The 24,167-nt window shown below is 32.2% G+C and overlaps 2 protein-coding genes across 2 annotated transcripts; one reads left to right on the forward strand and one right to left on the reverse strand.

The window, feature by feature from the left end:
* Positions 1–14,506: 14,506 nt before the first annotated feature.
* Positions 14,507–15,178, reverse strand: LOC107963381 (flowering-promoting factor 1-like protein 2). The gene has a single exon (XM_016899922.2). The coding sequence runs from the start codon at positions 15,124–15,126 to the stop codon at positions 14,827–14,829; it is 300 nt and encodes a 99-aa protein (XP_016755411.1). The 5' UTR covers positions 15,127–15,178; the 3' UTR covers positions 14,507–14,826.
* Positions 15,179–17,409: 2,231 nt separating this feature from the next.
* Positions 17,410–19,121, forward strand: LOC107961761 (fasciclin-like arabinogalactan protein 3). The gene has a single exon (XM_016897880.2). The coding sequence runs from the start codon at positions 18,038–18,040 to the stop codon at positions 18,902–18,904; it is 867 nt and encodes a 288-aa protein (XP_016753369.1). The 5' UTR covers positions 17,410–18,037; the 3' UTR covers positions 18,905–19,121.
* The last annotated feature ends 5,046 nt before the right edge of the window (positions 19,122–24,167 follow it).

Below are 24,167 nucleotides of genomic sequence, written 5' to 3' on the forward strand. Positions count from 1 at the left end.
GGACTATATGTTAAATGTTAAAGAGGGAATAACCCAACAAATATGAAATGCTAGGGCAATTACATAAATTGCATATGATATTTATTTTTCTTATTATTTTTATTAGTAATCGTATTATTGACTTCTTTATTGGACTAATTTATTGCATATAATGATTTGGTTTTAATTTTGTTACACATTTTGGTTTTTTTTATCATACTAATATTTTTTATGGTAATTAACATTTTCTAAAAATTATGTAACTATGTAATTACAATTTGTAATTATAGTTTGTACTACCAAACATGACACAGGGAATTATAATATGATTATACTATGTCAACCAAGCATATCAAGGGAATTACTACCCTAGCAATTACATTTTGGGTAAACTACCAAAATGGTCACTTTTGTTTACCTTAGGTTACATTACATTTTAGTCACTTATATTTAAAATGTTACGTTTTAGTCACTTATGTTAACGTATTATAACACTTTAGTCATTGAGCCATTAATCGCCATTAACGGCATAACGGTAAGTTGATGTGGCACGTTAAATCATCATTTCAAACAAAAATTTTAGGTTAAATTATACAATTGGTCCCCATATTTTTTTTCATTTTGAGCAATTTTTTTTTTCTTTTATATTCTTTTGACTTTCCTTTTTTTTTTCTTTTTTTTTCATTCTCTTCTACTTCCACCTCTATTTTCCTCCCTTCTCTATCTCTTTTAATGTAGTTTTTTTTTTATGTTTTCCATTTGTTAAAAAACTGCTTCAATGCAAGTTCTCATGCCCTCTTTCATGTAACTATAACTCCAATAAAAAAATCGATTACTAACTTAAGCTCATATAAAGGAAAGTTTCAACATGCCAATCTGTAAGCAATCTTATGCCATCCACAATAAATTCTTCAAGTAATTGGCCCCTATTTTCTTTTTTGAAAATGATTTTTTTTTTTGCTTTCTTCATTTTATTCATTGTATAATTTCATATTTTTCAGGATTTTTAAAACCCTAGATAAACCCCAATTTCCCTTTTAGCTTCTAAGAATGCTGACTTGAAGTTGGGTTTTCATGTGCTTAGGGTTCCTTTATACTATTCTGTTTCAGAAATATGGAAAAGAAAATGAGGAAAAATGGCTAATTTTTAATTGCTTTTATGTTGGATTGTTGGAATTAGTTGAGTTGGTGGTCTTCGAAACCCTAGTTGCTTCTCGTTTCTTAAATCATGTTGGCATGTAGGGGCAATATGTAGTTCAAAACCTATTTACTAGTAAAAAACATATAACATTTGAACTAAGATTTTGATTTTGTTTCTCATATTTTAGATGATGTAAAAGTATTGTGTAACACCCTTAACCCGTATCTATCACTAGAATAGGGTTACAAGATTGCTACAGCAAGTTAACAGAAATAAACAAGTAAAACATTTCAATATACTTTCTCCAATACCATAAAGTAATTGATTACAATAATAATTTACATTTACGAGGCTTAAATGGAGCTTTAGGGACTAAAGAATTAATCTTAAAACCTTCAGGGACTAATTTGAAACAAATCAGGATATTTTAGAAAAATATGAAAAATTTCAAAAATAGGGGACACACGACTGTATGGTATGCCCCAGGCCGTGTGACATTCCAAGTTGGGGCACACAGTCGTGTCTCAGCTCGTGTCTCTAGTTGTGTAACTCACTAAGTTAGGTCACACGGCCGTGTCACAGACCGTGTGCCAGATCATGTAACTCTCTGACTTGTGACACACGGCCGTGTCGCAAGCCGTGTGCTAAGCTGTGTAACACATTAACTTAATACATACGACTATGTCTCAGACCGTGTGTGGCACACAGCTATGTAGCAGCCCGCGTCTCAAACCGTATGCACCTAAATGAACCTTAAACATCAAGTTTACCATTTCAAGATTTCTTGGATAGTAAGTAATCCATTTACCATCCATTAGACCTTATTCAAAATGCCATTAAACAAGCTCAAATTATGCTAATTCAACCATCCTAAGTGCCTAACCAATGTACCCTCAATGGTACCACAAGTATACACTTATACCACAATATAAATCATCACTCAAACATGTCAATTCACACAACTTAAACTTCTAACCAATATGCCTATCATAGGCACCTCAATTCACAATAATTCAATATAATCTATTAAGCATACATTTCCTAAAAGTTTGTACCAAAGACATTTTCCATCATTCAAATATATCATAATAAGTTATCTACTTGCACTTAGGATCACTCTTTATATATATATATATATATATTTACATACCAAAACAAAAATAAAGACAAAACAAGCCTATTATATGCCATATAATCCAAAATAAACGTTAAAAAACTATCGAAAATGGATGGATAGTGCAACTTTAGTGCTGATCCGATCGTCTAACATTCAAAAGTATATACAAGAAACAAAAATTAACACAAGTAAGCTTATTGAAGCTTAGTAAGTTAGACGGACAGAAACAATAAATCTTATCAAAGTAAATATAACAATCAAATAAAAAATGATTCAACAACTCATGTTTCCTTTCATTCACAATTTCAAACCAGTGGATTGCATGTTTCTATTCAAAGCTTAGAGATAATCTCCAAGAAAACTTACATGTCCACAATGGAGTCAGTTCAAGATGTCAAGTTCATGCCATGCCTTTCAAAGTCATTAAACAATTTATAATATCATAATTTACGACATGATGAATAACTTATAGATACAAGTACACAAGTAATCCAATTGAAAAATGCCAAATGCTCATGAGAGCTAATCCAACCGATAACATGCCTCGACACTAAGTGCCTAGCCAGTAAGTTATACATCCGCCCCCATAACATACCAGAACATGATAGTATAACATAAGAGTTTGTAACAAATGCTGAACCTTGGTATACTCGGGAAAATATACATAACTCCACTCCAACCCCACATAATATGGTGTCATTCAGTTGTACTTTATCTTGCATTCATCCAGCCCAAGTACCGAAATTGAATAACATTTTCCCAAACAACTTTATATCATCAATTAAACAATTAATATCAACTATTTCATATTATATCATTATACAATTCAAATAAATGTTAAATTACAAACCGAACGAACTTACCTTGATTGAATTGTAATAGTTGCAGAAGTTTAAGGACTATTCCGTAATTTTTTCTTTTTCACGTAAATCAATAGGGTCTTGATCTAAAATATAAAATTTTCCAATTATTAGCTTACGTTAAATTATTCTAATTTATTCTACAATTTATACCCTTTTATTTTTGAAATTTACGTAATTGCCCCTAACTTTTACAATTTATGCAATTTAGTCCCTTAACCCGAAAACTATAAAATTAATCATTTCTAAAGACTCATCATAACAGCCAAATGTTCAAGGCTTCTAAAAAGTCCATAAAACACCTTTTATTCACCAATTAATTATGTGGTTTTAACATTTTAACAATGTAATCCTTTAATTAAAAACCAATTAAAATAATTTTACATAACAACCAAAAATCACAATCAAAGCTTCAAACACACAGTTATCATAAAAAGCATTCAAGATTCACCAATGGCAACTTCTAAATTTTTTAACAGATTCAAAAATAAAGGTACGGGCTAGCTGGATCTAGTTGCAACGATCTCAAAAACATAAAATTTATGAAAAACGAGTGAAAAACTCACTTACATGCAAGCATTAACATTTCTGAAGCTTCAAAGCCTTCAATGGAGGTTTCCCAACTTGCTTTTCCGGTGGTAAATCCCACTAAAGAAGATGATCATTTTTTTACCATTGTTTACTTAAGTTCAATTATTAAATTACAAATTTACCCTTAATATAAACATACATTTTAACCAAATTCTATCCTTAAGCCGTCCAAAAATAATAAACAGGGTTTAATTGCTACATAGATCCTCCCTCTTTTAGTAATTAAGCTATTTGATCATCTAAAAACAATAATTACTAAGTTTTGCACCTTTTTCAATTAAGTCATTTTTCTTTAATTAGCTATCTAAACGTTAAAATTTCTTAACCAAATTTTAATATGACTTTAATGACTTCATAAATATTCTATAAATAACATTTATGGATCAACACGACATAAATTTATGTTCTCGAAACTACTGTTCTGTCACCATTGAAAAACGGGTTGTTACAGATTAACTTGGTTTTTGGTAGGTAAAAGCAAGAAAACCCTTTTTCAAAAAAGAAAATAAGCGCCAATTACTTGAAGAATTAATCATAAGCTAATTTCCAGGTTGGCATGTTGAAACTTTCCTTTATATGAGCTTAAGGGCTAGTTTAGCACTACTTTTGAGAAGTACTTTTGAAAAGTTTAGTTTAAGATTTAAGTATTCAGTATTGCTGTCAAAAAATGCTTTTGAGAAATAAAATATCTATTTTAGGAATGGTGTTATAAAGTAACAAATAAGCATTTAAATAATGTTTAAATTAGTTAATATTATGATATTTTAATAAAATATAGAAAATCATTTATTATAATTTGTTGTTAATATTTTAATATATGAAAAATAAATTTTAAATATTTTTTAAGAAATTAACTAGAGAAGGGAAAGTACCATTTGTTAGAGGGGTAAAAACATATTTAAGCTGTTAAAAGTGCTTTTGGGAGAGAAAAGCTAAAAAGTTTAACTTTTCCATTTGGGAAAAAGTGCTTTTAAAAAGACAAAATTTCCTTTAAAAGTTGCTTGCTTAGCATTCATTTTGCTTCAAAAGTGCATTTCATGTAAAAATTCTTCTAAAAAGCACTACTAAACACAGTCTAAGTTAGTAATAAATTTTTTTATTGAAGTTGCAGTTAAATGAAAGAGGGCATGAGAACTAACATTGAAGCAATTTTTTAATAAATGAAAAACATAGAAAAACTACGTTAAAAGAGATGGAGAAGAGAGGAAAATAAAGGGAGAAGCAAAATATAATGAAAAATAAAGAAAGAAGAAAAAAATTAAAAGAACATAGCGGAAAAAAATTAAATTACTTAAAACGAAAAAATATGAGGACCAATTATATAATTTAACCTAAAATTTTTGTTTGAAATGATGATTTAACGTGCCATGTTAGCTTATTGTTACACTATTAACGACAATTAACGACTCAGTGATTAAAATGTTACAATGCGTTAATGTAAGTGACTAAATCATAACATTTCAAACATAAGTGACTAAAATGTAACCTGAGGTAAACAAAAGTGACTGTTTTGGTAGTTTACTATATTTTCATTCAATTACTCTGTAATGTTCAAACAAGTCATTTAGTACCTTCGCAATAACACCGTTAAAATACATGATGTGGTATTGACGACCAATAGCATGGTGACATGTCAGCCTCACATTTTGACACGTGAAAAAAAATTTAAAAATAAAATTATTAAAAAATTATAATTTTTTTCACATAGGAAATGAACTTGGACAACTAGTTGTCTAAATACATTTGAACCTAAACAACTATTTATTCAGATTCATTCCAGACATGTTTTTAAGTAGTCTTACATATTTTTTTTTATAAAATATTAAAATTTTTTATATTATTATGATGAAATTTATAAAATATATTATTTCAAAAAAAATTTGTAAAATATAAAAAAAAATGTTTGTCCAAACATTAAATTTTATAAAATATCAAAATTTATGTATTTTTATTTTAATAATAATTTATAAAAAATAAAATTATATGAGATTACTAACAATATATCTGGAAAATGTTTCCAGGTTAAACAAATGGGTGTTATGAGTAAAGTTTGTTAGCTTGGGTTAGGAAATCCTCTGTTTTATTGGTTGGTAGTTCTCACTTTTATTTGACTATAGTAATGAAGTTTCCTTTCAAATATATATATATATATTGTTATAGAAAAATTAATAAAACAATAATAATAAGTAAAAAGTGGATGAAAAATATAGGAGAATTTTCATTGTTTAATTTTCACTTGCACATTCAATTAATAAATGTATTATATTCAATCAATAAATGTGAATTAAGTTTTCCTAATTACTGCATTTAATCATTTCCTGACTATAAATGAAGTAAAGAGTTTTATCTTATTACTTTAATATGTTTAAAGAGGTTATAGACATCAATTTAATGTATTTACAACACTCTCCCTTGGATGTCTTTTAAATAAAAATGTGCTTCATTAAAACCTTTGGTTAGGAAAAACCCTATGGGATAAAAACCTAATGAAGGAAAAAGAGTACACAATTTCCTATTACAAGTTGCCTCGTTAAAAACCTTTACCAGGAAAATCCAGTAGGACGAAACCTTGGTTAAAAAAAAAGTGTACAACATGTTTTAGACTCCCCCTAATGGCAACATCACATTATATCTTTGACTCGACACATTCCACTCTTGTTTCGTAGTCTTTCAAATGTTGAAGTTAGCAATGCCTTGGTAAAAAGATATGCTAAATTATCACTAGAACGAATTTGTTGAACTTCTATGTCACCTTTTTTCTCAAGATCATGAGTGAAGAATAATTTTGGTGAAATATGTTTCGTTCTATCACCTTTGATATAACCACCCTTTAATTGAGCTATACATGCTGCATTATCTTCATATAAGATAGTTGACATATTTTCCTGTAAAGACAAATTACATATCTTCTGGATATGTTGGGTTAATAACCTTAGTCAAACACACTCTCGGCTTACCTCATGCATTGCAATTATTTCAGTATAATTTGAAGAGGTAGCAGCTAATGTCTGCTTTGTCGACGCCATGATATGACAGTACCTCCACATGTAAATAAATATCCCATTTGAGATCGACCTTTATGTGGATCCGATAAATATCCAGCATTAGCATAACCAACTAACAGGGATTTTGGATCATTTTAATAAAATAACCCCATATCAATGGTCCCTCTAAGATATCGAAATACATGTTTAATTCCATTCTAATGTTTACGTCTTAGAGAAAAACTAAATCTTGCTAACAAGTTTACAAAAAAAGCTATATCAGGTCTTGTATTGTTTGCAAGATACATCAATGCCCTATGGCACTTAGATATGGTACTTCAGGACCAAGAAACTCTTCATCATTCTCGCAAAGATGAAATTGATCTTTATTCACATTTAACGATCGTACAACCATCGGGGTACTCAATGGATGTGCTTTATACTTATAAAATTTCTTTAAGATCTTTTTCGTATAAGTTGACTGATGGACTTGAATTCCATCTTTTAAATGCTTGATCTACAAGCCAAGACAAAATTTTGTTTTTCTAAGATCTTTCATCTCAAATTCTTTCTTGAAATAATTTACTGCATTTTGAAGCTCTTTAGGAGTTCCAATAATATTTAGATCATCGACATAAATAGCAATTATCACAAATTTTGATCCATACATTTTTATAAAAACACATAAGCAGATCTAATCGTTTTTATAACCTTCTTTTAACAAATATTCACTAAGACAATTGTACCACATACGTCCAAATTTTTTTAATCCATATAAACTTTTCTTTAATTTGATTAAACAATTTTCCCGGGAAACTCTGTATCCTTTAGGGATTTTAAATCCTTCTGGGATTTGCATATAAATTTCACTATCAAGTGTACCATACAAATAGGCTGTAACAACATCCATTAGACGCATGTCAAGATTTTCATGTACTGTAAGACTAATAAGGTATCTAAATGTGTTTGCATCCACCATAGGAGAATATGTCTCTTCATAATCAATGTCGAGCCTTTGTGAAAACCGTTGTGCTACAAGTCGTGCTTTATATGTTACGACTTCATTTTTCTCATTTTGTTTTCACACAAATATCCATTTATATCCTACCAGCTTTACATATTTAGGTGTTTGGACTATAGGTTCAAAAACCTCACGTTTAGAAAGTGAATTTAATTCTGCTTGTATTGCGTCTTTCCATTTTGGCCAATCTTTTCTATTTCTACATTCCTTAATAGATTTAAGCTCAGGATCCTCATTTTCTTTTGCTATTTCAATAACAACATTATAAGTAAAAGTATTGTCGAGAACTATATTTTTTCAGTTCAATCTTTTTCCTGAAGTAACATAACTTATTGAGATTTCTTCATTATCACCATTTTCAAGTACCTAAACCTCTTTTGGATTTTTTTTTTGATTGGTTATATCTTTGGCATTTTCTTGGGCACTTGCCTCTACAATATTACCATCTTGAATAATTGTTTATTTCCTTTTACGAGGATTTTTATCTTTGGAACCAATTGGCCTTCCACACTTCAGGTATGGAGTACTTTCTTTTGCACTAGCAATTTTCCCTATTGGGATATCGATTCGTATTGGAGCATTTTCAGCTGGTATGTAAGATTTTGTATTTCTCTTTAGGTCAATAAATGAATCTAGTAGTTGATTGGCGATGTTTTACAAATGTATGATCCTTTGAACTTCTTGTTCACATCGACTTGTGCGAGGATTTAATAGAGATAATAATGATCCATTCCATGTAATTTCTTTTACCAGTTGTATTTTCTCTTCCCCTAATGTTGGGAATATTGTTTCATCAAAATGACAATCAATAAACCGTGCAATAAATAAATATCCAGTTAATGTTTTAACATATTTAATTATAGAAGGAGATTGATAACCAATATATATTTTCAACCTCCTTTGAGAACCCATCTTTGTACGTTGTGGTGGAGCAATTGGAACATATATTGCATATCCAAAAATTCTAAGATGGGAAATATTGGCTCCAGACCAAAAGCCAATTGTAATGGAGAGTACTTATTATAACTTGTTGGCCTTAAGCGCACAAGTGCTGCTGTATGCAAAATAGCATATCTCCAAGCTGTAAGAGGGAGTTTTGTTCTCATAAGCAATGGCCGAGCTATTAGTTAGAGGCATTTGATAAACGATTTAGCTAAACCGTTTTGTGTGTGAACATGAGCCACAGGATTTTCAACTTTTATCCGAATTGACATACAATAATCATTAAAAACTTGGGATGTAAATTCACCAGCATTATCAAGACGAATAGTTTTGATTGCATAATTTAGAAATTGTGCTTTTAATTGAATTATTTGAGCAAGTAGTCTCGCAAATGCCATGTTACGAGTCGATAATAAACACACACGTGACCACCTACTAGATGCATCTATTAATACCATAAAATATCTGAATGGTCCACATGTTGGATGAATGAGCCTACATATAATCAATTTTCCTTGAGAACAAGCAATACAAGATAAATCCTTGAATTCAATAATCTCTTGGTTCTTTAATGGGTGTCCAATTGAATTCTCGATGATTCTTTGTATCATAATAGATTTGGGATGGCCTAATCGGTCATGTCAAATAGTAAAAGTATGTGGTTCTACAAATTTCTGGTTTGTAGTAGCATGTGACTTAATTGCACTAATATGTGTATAGTATAAACCTGATGAAAAAGTAGGCAGCCTTTCCAAAACATATTTCTTTCCAGATTCAACATTTGTAATATATAATTCAATATTTTTCTCAGTCATAGTATCAATATGATATCCATTAAGACGAATATCTTTAAAACTCAATAATTTTCTTTGAGACTTAGTGAAATATAAAGCATCATCAATGACAAATTTTATACCTTTAAGTAATAATATAATAGCTCTTCTAGAGCCTTCAATAAGTTTTGAACTATCCGATATTGTATTAACATGGGTATTACTCATTGTCAAATGAGAAAAATATTTTTTTATCTTTGACTATCGTATGTGTTGTAGCACTATCTACAAGATACATGTCTCAAGTGATTTTGGGTATGTAACAGTCCAATTTTCAGTGGAGTTAGAAATAGTGGTTCGAGACCACTAAATCCGATAAATGAGTTTGAAAATTTTATTATTTATTATTTATGAGTTAAATGTGATTTTAGGAAAACTTTTGAATTAATGATTTGTGTTTTAAAAGGAATTATTAGGTTAAGTGATTTTGAAAACGAGGTATCAAGACCTCAATTTTATAAACCGAGCTGTAAATATTTTTATAAATATTTACGAAGTGTCATTAAATTAGTATATTAAAATTTCGTTAGAAAATTTTAACGTTTTGATAGTTAATTAATTAAAAATGACTAAATTGAAAAAGGTGCAAATCTTGCCAGAGTGATAAAATAGCCTAAATGTTAGATGAGGAAGGACTTAACGAGCAATTATGCCTAAAATAAAGGCATGAGGATGCATAAGTAGAAAAGAAAACAAAAATCATGTGATTAAAGGGCAAAATTGTAAATTTTGTGAAATTAACTTAAATAAATTGAATTCTAAACTTTTCTAGGTTATTCTTCTTCAATTTATCAGCCAAAAACGCCATAGGAGAAGGTTTTAAGCTGATTTTATTTATTTTACTTCATATCAAGAGTCTGTAGATAAACGAGAAAAAAGAAAATTAGCAAAATAGTCTCTAAGTACTACAAACTTACAATTCAGCCCAGGTAAGTTCTTATGGTTAAACTTTCATGATTATTTATTAATTTATGAATGATATAATGTATTTATTCATATTTTTATTATCGAAATTAAAATTTATTGTTAAAATATGAAATTGAAATGAATGTTAAAAATAAGTAGAATGCAGGATAGAGTACAATGTTTTATAGTAAAGGATGAATTGTCAGATAATACCATGGTTGGACCATGGTAATGTTTATATGTAAGACCATAGCTGAGCTATGACATTAATATAAAAGATGAATTGACAGGTAATACCATAACTGGGTTATGGCACTATGAATATAAGTCCATGGTTGGACTATGGCAGTGTTTATATGTAAGACCATAGTTGGGCTATGACACTCTGATGATAAGACCATAACTGGGTTATAACATTACGAATGTAAGACCATGGCTGAGCTATGACAATGCATGTGTAAGACCATAGTTGGGCTATGGCACTCTGATGATAAGACCATAACTGGGTTATAACATTACGAATGTAAGACCATGACTATGGCACAAAGAAAATGATGTACTCATATCCGTAAGTCATTCCTCGATTTAGTAAAAATTGGTCAAAGACCTATGTGAATAAATTGAAAGATATATTGATTATTAATGATATTAATCTGAAGGAAGTGTGTTCATTGACTATTGTTGTATTTGACAGGGAGAATGTATGATTTATTTATAAGTTAGTTTATTATATTAAGTTCAGTAAGATCAATGTTTAATCTATTGAACTTACTAAGCTTCATTAAGCTTAATTGTATTGTTTTATGTTATTGTAGTTTAACGTGTAATCGGGAGATTGGATCAACACATCAAGCCACATTATCCAGTTTAATTCGGTAGTTTTTGAAATGTAAATTTTGGTTTATACGGCATGTATAGTGCTGGTTTGGCAATGAAATAGTTTGAATTGTGGTTGTGAATCTTAAATGTTTGTATGTGTGTAATTAGTAGTAGAATTTGTTAAATCAATGAAATGAGTTAAATGGGTAAGTATAAGTAATTGATGTATATGTAATGTTACACTATGTTTAGAACATGTATTGGTTGGTTTTGATTGCTTGGTTAGGAAATATTAGTGTATTTAAATGTTGTGTGTAGGTTGATGTCAAAAATGGTGAGGAAAGTGACCTTAAAATAGTTTATTTTCATCTACACGGGCAAAGACACGGGGGTGTGTCTCAGCCGTATGTGACACACGACCATGCACATGGGTGTGTAGTCTGGTCATGTGTCCCCTGCACCTTAAAATTTTGAAACAGAATGCTCAGGTTTTAGCACATGACTTAGCACACGAGCGTGTGATTGGCCGCATGATCCAAGTTAGGGAGTTACACGAGTAAGGACACGGGCTAGGACACGGCCGTATGCCTCACATCGAATGCCCACACGGCAGGCCACACCAGCGTGTGTCCCTTGCTCCTAAGAAAATTTTAAAATTTTGGGAAAAATTCTCTGAGTGTCCGATTTAGTCCCGATTCACTTCTAAGGTGTATTTTGGGCCTTGAGAGCCCATCAAAAGGACAATATGAGTGTTACATAATTGATTCTTGATTTGTAAAATAAATATAATGAAATATTCATAATTAGTCTATAAACTACGGTAATGCTCCGTAACCTTTTTCGGAGACGGATAAAGGTTATGGGTGTTACAGGGTTCATCTAAGTTTTGTTGAATATTCATATTCTTCATAAAAAACAAACAAAATATAATATGAGAAATATTGTAAATATTTATTAAATATATAAATTATTCTTTATGCAAGAAAATAAAACATACTTAAAACAACATAAAAATGTCAAAATAACATCAATTTTTCTAATGATTCTAAAAAAAATCTATCACATCTAGGTGAGTTATATTATTAAGATCATTAAATTTATCACCCTCGTAGGCATGGTCAGTTTTAGTATTATAGTAAATATCTTCATCTTTTGCCTCCATTTCATCATTTTGGGATATAAAATTTGTCTCCATATGCTTTCCCTTCTTTTTATTAGATGCTTGATAAAGTTTCACTAAATGCTCAGATGTATGACAAGTATGTGACCAATGTCTCTTCATACCTCATCGGTAGCATTTATTTTCAACAATCTTTGAAGGATTATTTTGACCACTTCTTTCTTGTCATTCATTCTTATTCTTTTTTTGGTGGTTAGAAGTATATCATTGTTATGCCACCATAATAACGATTACTATTACGTCCTCGACCACGTCCTCCACCACGTCCACGACCACAGCCGTGACGTCTATATTTTCTATTTTCATAATTATTGTGTACTGCTACATTCATTCAAGGAATGGTATAGAACCAGCCGGACGAATTCCATGATTTTTCATCAACAGCTCATTATTTTGTTCAGCCAGCAAAAGGCATAAAATCAATTCAGGATACCTTTTAAAACCTTTTTCATGGTATTGCTGCTGCAGGAGCACATTAGGATCATAAAAGGTTGAAAATGTTTTCTCTAACAAGTCCTCATCAGTTATGTTTTCTCCATATAATTTTAGTACGTAAGATATAATTACTTTAATTTTATTATTAATTGATATTTAATTTTGTTATTAATTATTATATTTATTTTTTGAAAATATTTTTATTATATTTTTATATGTTATTTATTAATTTGTGTAAACTAGAATTAAAGTTGAAAAGAAATATTGACCATTAAAACATGATTTATGTATAAAAAACCTACACATTGGAAGTGTAACATCAAGCAATGTGAGTGTGGTCACTTTGTTTGGGATTCCAATTTTTATATATTGAAATAAAGAGAGAAGGTCCACTGTCCACATGCACTCACATCTTAGCCTGCAATCACCTTTGGTGGAGTGACATGTCATTTGAAACACATGAAAATCAATTTCTTGGCTTTGAATAAACTGTTGCGATCCACTTCACATGATGCCCCATCTGCTCGATTCGGGACCTCTTTGCCATTGTGGGATCACCCTAATCTTGGATCAGGACACCTCTGATTCTAGTTTATGATTTTATCCTCATTAATCAACACTTTGGTCCATTTCTTATATCAGTCCTTGTATAATGTAAAAGTTGTGAATTTAACCTTTGTATTTTAATTTGATTTTTTAAAATTTTAAAATTTCAATTCTATCTAAATGATTGTCATTAAATTATATTATTTTTAAAATTTTGTTCGTCAAATATATTATTATATGTATTATATATTTCATGTCAACTTGCTATTTTCATATAATTCTCTTAGGGAAACTATGATATTTTTAGCTAATCAATTAACATGTATTGTTTAAGTTGAGATTGAAATTTCAAATTAAAAATGATCAAGTTATAATAGAGAGACTCCATCAATAATAAATGCATAGTATAGGGACAAACAGCAAAATGTGACCAATACTTAGGGTGAGAAAGCATGTTCCAAATTTATTTGAGTTAATTAGATAGAGATGAGTAAGTGAATCAATTAAAAGAAATTTCGAGCATCAATTAGCTCTCCAAATATCTCATGTATAATCAGTATTCTTAGTTTGTCTACTTGTCAACTGATTGTTCTCCCTTTAAGATGAATTTAATGAGAAATATTTTCAAGTTTAATCCCTTGGGCTAATTCCTTTTCTATTTATTCTCAACTTCCCCACACTCTCTTCTCCTTAATTTTATCAGACTTTGTGTATGCGATCATGCACTAGAAATTGTTATTAGTTTGAAAAGAAAATAGTTGTGTAATTTTCCAGTGTATTTAATATTAGTTTTAGAATGCAAGGATTAACAAAATAGTTCTTTCTCTCAATTAAATTTGTTAGTTTATCAAAACCCATGTAGCCATTGTTTCTGAATAGAATAGATTATATACTAAGAGATAATATTTTGTTAATTTTTACAGTTGAATTTATTTTCCATATTTATATTTCTTAAAATTAACCCTTTCGAAACCAAAGTTTTGTGTGATGATTAAAAGAGTATACGTTTGATGCAATTTAGCAGCAAACGGTAAGAAGAAATGATAAAATGATTATGCGGGGCTCACACTTTTTTAGCCGTCATGTCTCTCGACAAAACAACTGCAGCGGGCTGACATGGCATAAAGTTGTGATGCAATCTCAAACTGCTGTCAACTCCATGACTTCTTTATTATTAAAGATCGCAAATATGTACATACGGACGTCAAACAAAGCAAGCCATAAATACATACACAACACAGACACAAACTAGTCCACTTTATTATACCAACTAGCTATAGCAGGTCGTAAAGAAGAGAGACCTGCTAAAATCCTAGTGGAGCCGATTTTAAACACACATACACACACACACACAAACACACACTATGGTATATATATATTGGCCTAACATATGAAATAAAAGCAGCCTCAGAAACGGGGGAGAAAACAGAGATCGAGCTGAAGGCTGCAGTGCATATACTAAGGTACATAGCTTACATATCCCGTACGTGGAAGACATTGGGATTCTTAACGACAATGTCATACATGTGAACGGAGCCGAACTTGGAAAAGTCCTTAGGAAGTGAAATGAGGTCAATGGAAGAGTGCTTGTGGTATTGATAGAAGTCAGGGTCACCCCCGTAGTACCTCTCCCACCCCAATCCTCTCAATATATTCTCAAGAGATGAGTAGGATGATACTGCCTCACCTGATGGTAAGTGTACCAACACCCTTCTCTTCGGACTGCTTTCCAACCGGTATACACCATTGTTAAACACCCACACTCCTGACATTTTTGTTTTGTTTTTCTTTTCTATAAAGGGGAATTAAGAAGAAAGAAAACTACTGTAGATTGTTGGTGGTGAGGGCAGAAGGGGAGGCGAGGGGGTCTATATATATACATAAATACATGTGTGTGTCGAGGGGGACACATTAAAACAAGAGGAGCATGAAATAGTGATATGGAAAGGTAAAGAAAGAAGAGTTGATGATGGACATGTTTGGTTTTGGTAGAGAATCCAGATATTGTGGGACACCATGGGTTTAAATAACAGGGTACATGGATGCCTTTAGGATGTAATTTAGGGTACACATACCATCCGTGGGGGTGTGGTTTTTAGATTGACAAAGAATCTAATTTTTCTTATTTATATAAAAAAATATATATGTGTTATGTAAGTTTTCATTGCTTTTAGAGCATGGAATCTTGTTTTATGTGATATAATAGGGTGACTCATTGGAATCGTTTTGAAAAGTATAGCAGTGGAAGGTATGTCTGCATATTCTATCGCTGGTTGAAGCCAGCTCACTTATTATTAACATCACGAGATGTCCACGTGAAAGAAAGCCGCACGCCGCACAATTTTTGTCCTTGGACTGATTTTGGTGAAAGGCAGAAGATACCCACCCCCCCTTCCTTATATTTCATTAAACATCAACTAATTATATTGCTACAAATAGGGTTTTGAGTTTTGATGACTGAAAAATGGCAATAGTATGGAAAAGTTGATATTGTATTAACATAAACTTTTACTATTTTTAGTTTGAAGAAGTTATAAGTGAATTTTAGAATTTAAGAAAATTTTGTAATTTGTAAAGAGACAATTTTCTATTTTTAAGAGGGGTAGCACCCTTGCCCGTCACACTACTAGATATCTATCCGCTCTAATTACCGTACTTGTCTAATGAATGAAAACTTGTGTGAACACCGGAAAAGGAAATCTATTTAATTAAAAACTAATGTTGATATAGAAATCAAAGTCAATTCGAAAATCATTGGAGCCTAAAGCAGCAAAGTGAACACAGGACCGCAACATTAGGTTTTTGTCATCTTTATATGAGAGACTAGAAATTTATCCTCAATGTTTTTAGTTGGTAAAAAATGCAACATAACCCACATGGCATCACATGGGGTAGCTAGCCGGATGGTCCTTCATGCCTGTCTAGTCAAATCTATCATTACCATGAACTTTGTCTTCGATATCCGTCCTATGCTACATTATGAACTCTACTTTTCTTTTCCTTTCTTGTATTTTTCCCCATTTACAGTTGTTTGGATAATTTTTTTTTATTCTGTGTAGGATATATAAAATGTGACTGTTATTCTTAAAAAATTTTTTTTGGTTAAGATGCAAAGTTCCTTATTATTACATTCAATAACGCTTACTAATTTATTTAGATTTTTTTCAAGAATTAAGACCAAGTCCAATTTTTATAAAATATTTTTTTAGACAAGACTGTTAATTCAGAGCGCCATGAATAGAATTACATTAACACACATTTTGGAAAATTTTTCTTAAATTATTTTTTGAAAGTCTTTAAGTAAAATAAATACAATATAAATTGTATTTGTTATAAGATATTATTGAAAAATTGTCTTTTGACAACCAAAATTTATCTAAAAATAACTATATTATCTTATAAAAAGTTAATGATAACAAATGCCTACTTAAAATTAAATGTACGAGAGTGGAGGAATATAGGAATCTCAATTGGATTTAAACAAATAGAAATATTTATACAATCAAAATATTATCATAAAATATTTATTATTAAATACTTATAAATTGTAATATATATATTTATTATTAAAATATTAATAGAAATTATTATTAATAAAATATTAATAATAAAAAGTATAATTAATATTAAAATTTATTATTAAAATAAAATTGTAATATTAAGTAATTAAATTATAGTAATAATTTATTATATACTATTGGAAATTATAATCTTGATATTTTTAAAAATAAAATTAAAAATTTTATTAATATAATAATATTTACTATTTTTATTGAAAAATCATGAGCTCTTTTTCAAAAATTGTTTAAGAATTAAATTTATTTTTCTTTAATCAGTGAATCATTTTTGGTCACACATATACAATTAGAATTAATGATGTTCCAGAACCTCCTTTTCGAGTTTTTGAGTCAATGGTGGTCCTCCCAAGTCTTAACTGGCAAGGAGAAGGGATAATGGCTTGTGCAAGTGATTGTGCATGCCTTTATCAACCATTCAGACACAAGGGGCTGCCTTGCCTTTAGTTTTTCTTCTTCTTCTTTATTTGTGCTCCTCTTTAAGCATGCCACCATTCCTAAATGACACAGACCCTTCATTACCCATTATATATATATATATATCTTTTGCTAAATCGTCTATCGGCCAATCTACACACTATATATATATAAGATATCTTTGGCTTATCATTCCCCCCCGTCTTGGTTTTGGTTATAGATAAAGATTTCCAACTAGTAGACCTTAACTTCTATTCCATCCTACACTAACTACATGGCTTTTAAGTGTTTTAGATAAGGATAAAAGATTTGAAAAAGTTGAATGGCTATATTTTTAGTGGGGTGGGCTGACCACGGACATAAATGTTAGGCGCAACAGCTAAACACACTTTCTGTTTTCAGTTGTGAATGAATGATAATAATAAGGTTAGGATGAAATGAAATTAAAAGAGGAACTCCAAAATAGTAATAACATGGATTGGAAACGTTCCAATTGTATGATATAGAATTGACATGTGGAAAGCAGAAGTTAAGACATGGTTGGAAGGACCAGGTCGGAGTGAAGGAACCCAGAAATGTAGGCAGATTCAGAGCGGTCCAGCCTCCAGGTTCGTGTATAAGTAAAGGCATAATGGCCAAGTGGTAAGGCAGGATTAAACAGGCTTTGTTTTAATCAGCTTTCCACACAGAAATGGGTGTGAGTGCGAATGCCAATACCGGAGCCTTCCTCGTCTTCTTCATCGCTGCAATCTTGCTGGCCTTGTCCACTACCTGTACAGCTTTAAACATCACTAAGTCGCTTGCGCCGTACTCTGATTACAGCACTCTCAGCGATCTTTTCAGTAAGACCAAGCTGACTGATGCTATAAACCGTCGCCAGACCATTACCATACTAGCCCTGGACAATAATTCCATCCAATCCATCACAGACAGGTCCAGCGATGAACTGAGGAAGATTCTCATGAATCACATTATCCTCGACTATTACGATAGGCAAAAGATCCAAAAGCTGGGGAAGAAGAGCGCCCTCCTCACCACCTTGTATCAAACCACTGGTTCCGCTATAAATCAACAAGGTTTCGTCAACATTACCAGGATAGCACGGGGTGAGGTTGTATTTGGCTCCGCCGTGAAGGGTGCACACCTAGTTGGTAAGCTTTTGGGGTCTGTCATCTCCCAGCCTTTCAACTTATCTGTGCTTCACATTAGCACACCCATTGTAGCTCCTGGCTTCGGCGATGCCATCCTTGCTCCTCCTCCACCCCCGGGTTCTTCCAAGCCCCCGGCCGCTGCTCCCAAGAAGTCCCCCAGTTCCCCTGGTCCATCGGAGGAAGAGGAGGATGAAGATGAAGCGGAGTCCCCTTCACCATCAGAATCGCCGGCTGAATCTCCCGGGAAGGCGAAGGCGAAGTCCAGGTCGAAATCGCCTCCTGAGCCCGATTCCGACGACGACGATGACGCTGAAGAGCCTACGCCTTCAGCTTCTTCTAGAGTAGTGTGGTTAAGGGTAGGCGTTGCAGCGGTTATAGGATTGATCGCAAGTTTAGTAGCATTATGAGGAAGTTACGGTAAATTGATGAAGTGGAGAGCGATAACATATTTTAGCTTTATATTCTTAATTATATAGTATAACGAAAGCCGGGCTTGAGAATAGCCTAATCCCCGTTATGACAATAACTGATAGACAAGGTATAATTAAGGATTCCCATTTACTTAGTTTTATATTAATGTCAGATATCTTAATAAACTTCCTAGTACTTTTCTTGATCAATAAACTATCACGTCCTTCATGTCTTGTAACAACAATACTTGCTGCTATCAGCTCTACGCTACAGCTATATAACCACAAATAGGGTATTTAGGTGAACAAAGAAAAAAGAAAAATGTAATAAATATATATATTAAAAATTTGGGGAAACTACATCATTTCACAACCTTATAAAATTTATTTAAAACAATTCTCAATGTTCAAGAAAGAGTAATATACAATTTTGAAATCATTTTGGGTCTTTAAAAACATGTTAAAACTCATTTAGTTTATAAACCAAAAGTTTGAGGCTTATCGGCTTAAAGTGGAGTCATTCGGGTTAAAAGAAATAAAAGTTTTGCAAAACTTGAAAATTTAAAAACATTTTCATAAAATCATTGATCCAAGTTTTGATTAATTAAAAGACTTTAGAGACAATTTAAAACCCTTTTGAAGATGTTAGGGGTGGTCGGAGGTGCTTGAAACCCAAAGTGGACCCCAAAAAATCAAAACAACTCAAAACAATGTGGTTTCTTAAGTCTAGGGCACTTGTTATGATACGATCTCGCCTCGGTGAAATGATTTTAGTCGTTTGGATGCCCGATCGTTAAAATGAGAAGTTCCATTCTATTTGGAGTTTATATGAAATTTGGCTAAGTGATGGTTTAAACAAAGGGGTTTCAAAGAGTGTTTAAGAAAGGTTAATGGTATATTGGCTAAACAAAGAAATTAAGGTAAAGTTAAGAAGGATAGTATGGGTGGAAAATGGGGTTAATGCCAAGGAAGAACCAATACCATAGAAAGTATTACGATGCTTAATATGGATGGAAGATGGAAGATAGGATCTTAACCCTCTATCTAGGAAGATAGGAACCAAAGATATCAATAGGGTGAACGCCACACTCAGTTTAGGAGTGATAAGTTCAAAAAAACATAATGACGCCATTAGCAAGCTAGATAAGTCAAGGTGAGTCTAAAACAAATTAAGAGAGTTAAAAAACATACAAATGTTATAAACATTCAACAATGAGCAAAAGTCTTAACAACATAAAATTGGCTAAGTATTTATAGCTAAACACCTAGCTAGCCGAATAGCACTTAGAGAGCTGAATGGGTAGCAAATATTCAGCTTAAATGAGCTGAAACTTCTTCGCAACTTCCTAGAACGTCCCTTGAAGCTTCCTTGAAGGTTTTTTGAAGTTTCCTAGCATGGGAGACACCAATGGTCATTAAAGAAACTAAATGGACAGATCAAATCAACTTAATGAAGTTGAAGTTTCCTTGAAGCTTCCAAAAACGTCCAATGGTGTGAAAAGCCTTTTAATGAGCTGCTTTGATCAGTTGAATGGTTTTCAAGGTGTTAAATGATGTCTTGAGTGCTCCAATGGACATTAGGTGTGAAACCGAATATGAGCAGCCCCTCAAGTGTGAATGCACAAATCTGAATGGTCATCTAAGGTGAAAGGAATTTTCCAGCAAGGTGAATGTGTTTATTCCTTTCTTGGGAAGCCGAAAATGCAGCAGCCATTTTTAATGGGAATGTGACGCATGAACAACCAAATTGGTGTGAACACTTGATCTCCAACAGCCTCCAAGTGTGAATGGACGAAAATGAATAGCTCCCATGGCATGAAAACGTTTTGTGAGCTGAATGGTCTTGTGTGAACAGCTTATTGTCCATTGCTCTTCACGAACAACCCCTTGGAGAAGAGAAACAGCTGCTAGACTAGCTTAATGCTCCAGCTCCAAACACATGTGCCTATTAATTCCGTCCATGCACCAACTAAATTCAGCTGAATGATCACCTAAACACATCAATTAAAATTCGGTAAGGACATATTAACTAGCTCAATTAAGTTGCCTAAGTTTAAGACACTTTAAATGGTTGTTTGAGTTAAGACAAATTAAATAGTTTTTAGGCAAATTAAATGGCTGTGCAAATTGATACAAATTAATTAACTAAGACATATTTAATGCAGAAAATACTTAGACATATTAATTAACTTAAGACACATTAATTACTTAAACTAAATAACTTAAACTAAATTAACTAATATTATTTGAAGCTTATTCCAGCAACTAAAGTGCACAAATTAAAAAGATAGAATGAGCTCAATGAGCTAAAGTTGAGCTAAAATTCGAGCTGAATCAAGCTCAATAGGCTAGGATCGAGCTGGTCAGCTTGTAAAAGATTGCTAGCCTTGCTTGGTGAGCTGGACCAAGGGCGTTCTTGGGGCGTGGCCGTATCATCCCCTCCCTCTTTAACGCGATTTGTCCTCAAATCGGGCCACTTGCTCGCGAAAAATCTTTTTTCATCACGAACCCCTTGGTTTGTGAACTTGATAAAATTGCTCCCAAGAATCTGAAAATCGCACATAACTCGAAAATAAAAAAGGTTAGGTGCATGCCCTCCCTTTTTAGGAGGAAACTATTTCGAAGTGTCACCTACACAAGAATGAAATAGTTTAGTAACACTAGAAATTATAATCTCAAGAGAACTTTTCAGCGTCTTATTCAAAAATTGAGAAAATAAACCAATGTCAAGATCAAACACAGAAGTTGATTTTACCCTTCCGCAATGAATCAACAATTAATCACATAATCCACTCCTGGGACCAAAATTAGAAGTTGGTCTCACCTTATCATAATGAAACAAGAAATCCATTGATGACAACCAACCAGAATCACAAGTCATTTGAAAATTATAACATTGGAAAACAACATTGTAGGACTCAAATCCTTTGTACAATGATATGGAATAATATTCACCGGGATCAAAAACAAGGTTTTCACCGGGATCAAAAACAAGGTTTTCTCTTACCATTTCTTGTTGACTTAAATATTTCTTGACTGGTAACATGGTAGGAAAACAAAGCAAACTAAAGTTATAAGCATGCAAATTATGTGCAAATCCCTTATGGCATAGCATCGAACAACCTCCAGAATCAAAAATTTGATTTTGACCTTTACTTTACAATGACTCAAGAAAACATGCTCCGGGTTTGAATACATGATTTTGATCACCCGTTCCATAACGCAACAAAAGTTTTGTTTTCACCAAGAAGTTACACATGCCAAATAAAAAAGATGTAAGCAAAAACAAATTCAAACAATCAAACCTCTTAAATCTCTTCCGAATTGACATGTAAATGCATGAGTATTTCACACAAGGGTTTAGAGATTTTTCATGAACTTAGACGTCCTATGCGAAAACTCTTTACCACATATGCTAAACAAAGAAGATGTGAGCATACATACATTCAAACAGTTAATCCTTTCACATTTCATCCAAAAAGGCATGTTTATACAAGAGGATTTAGCACACAAATTCAAAGATTTCATGTATCCATCATAATCAAACAGATCAAACTTTTTATGTGAATAATCTTTATCACATTCATCCAAAGTTTGCATATGTTGAATCAATCCAACGTCACCAACAGAATTGCCAATGTAAGACTTATCATAAGAAAAACTTTTCATGGCACTAGCTGGAACGAAATTATCAACATTAGTTATAAAATGACAATTAATCAAATCAAAATGAGATCTTTCAAAGATTAAGTCATCGAAAATTTTATTAACAACTTTTAAATCAAATTGTCATGACTCGATTGCCAAAGATTCTTTACCTTGCTTATCTTTAAGCATTTGTGGATTAACGTCAACTTCGATCTTACCTTTCTCGATTAATTAAAACTGTCTCTCGTTGGAAAGGTAATGAAGTTGGAACCGGTCATATGAACCTTTAGAAGCCCGAAAAGAAAAAACGATACGAGAACAACTTGTATGTTGGTTAGTAGAAACATTACTCACATTTTCTTGCTCACATTCATATTTTTCATTCGTTTCCTTTTCTAACTCATTTTCAAACTCTCTTTCTTTTACTACAATCTCTTTTATTTTTGAAAACTCAATGTCACTTGTCTCTTTCACATTCTCACTCTCTTTTTCAATTTGTTTTTCTTGCTTGCACTCTTTTTCTTTTTCAATCTCGTTTTGCTTTTTCTCACTCTTTTTTTTTTATTTTTTAAATTCTTTCTCACATGCTTTTTTGATTTCATTACAAGAAGGAGATAACATAAAAGAATGAAAATGAAAAACCTTTCGTTGGGAAAGATATGAATGATGCACATATGAAATACGATCATCTTTTCGAGATTGAATCTCTATGGAGGAATACCTTTGCGCATATGAAGAATTACTTGGACCTTCTCGTTCGTCACTGTAATAGGCTTCAAACTTGAAGTTTGAGTTATTTCTACTCGAAGTTCTTGTTGAGTAGGAATCTTGATAGGGATCTCTTCGTAAACAATCGTTGGACGCTAAACTCCTTGACAATCTCATTTTTGTCCTTTAGCTTGAAGAAATTCACTCTCGATGGTAGGAAGTTGGGAAGAATCGCTTGCACATCACGGCTTTCATTTTGGACCAAGTTGATATCGTCCGCTCTTCGTTTCGTCTCTGAGTCGTGGTGAATTGATCCCACCAAATCATGGCATAATCGAAGAACTCGTTTGCCACAAGCTTCACTTTCTTGCCCTCCGAGTAGTCGTGGCACTCGAAAATCAATTCTACTTTCTTTTCCTACTCAAGGTATGGCTCCGGGTCGGATTGACCTTGAAATGGTGGAATGGCTATCTTGTTACTCTTTAAATCGCCATCAACATGTTCATACTCTCTAAAGCCTCGGTTTCTATGAATGCGTCGCCTTCCGCTTTGGTTGGATGCTTGGTATAATGGATCGGACCAACCACCATCAGTAGCAACTTTTCTTTCGAAACCTAAAGACATATTGTTTGAACCTCACCACAAAGCCTCACTAGTCACTTACAAAGGAAAATAAGATGGTACTCCACTCATGTTTGCACTCGATATATTGGCTTTTTCTACACTCTAATAAGCTTACAACTCTCGTGCCTTTTACCACTCAACTCTCCTCTCGAAGTTCGTGGAAGACTTGTTTAGACTTAGAAGCAAGCTTAGGGGTCGGTTTCAAAGGGTTAACAAAGGTAGATGATGTTTGGGTATTGGGAAGGCTGAAAAAAGAAAAAAAAAAGAAATGCTGAAAGTG

This window comes from Gossypium hirsutum, chromosome A06 (genome assembly GCF_007990345.1).
Source record: "Gossypium hirsutum isolate 1008001.06 chromosome A06, Gossypium_hirsutum_v2.1, whole genome shotgun sequence".
NCBI lineage: Eukaryota > Viridiplantae > Streptophyta > Magnoliopsida > Malvales > Malvaceae > Gossypium > Gossypium hirsutum.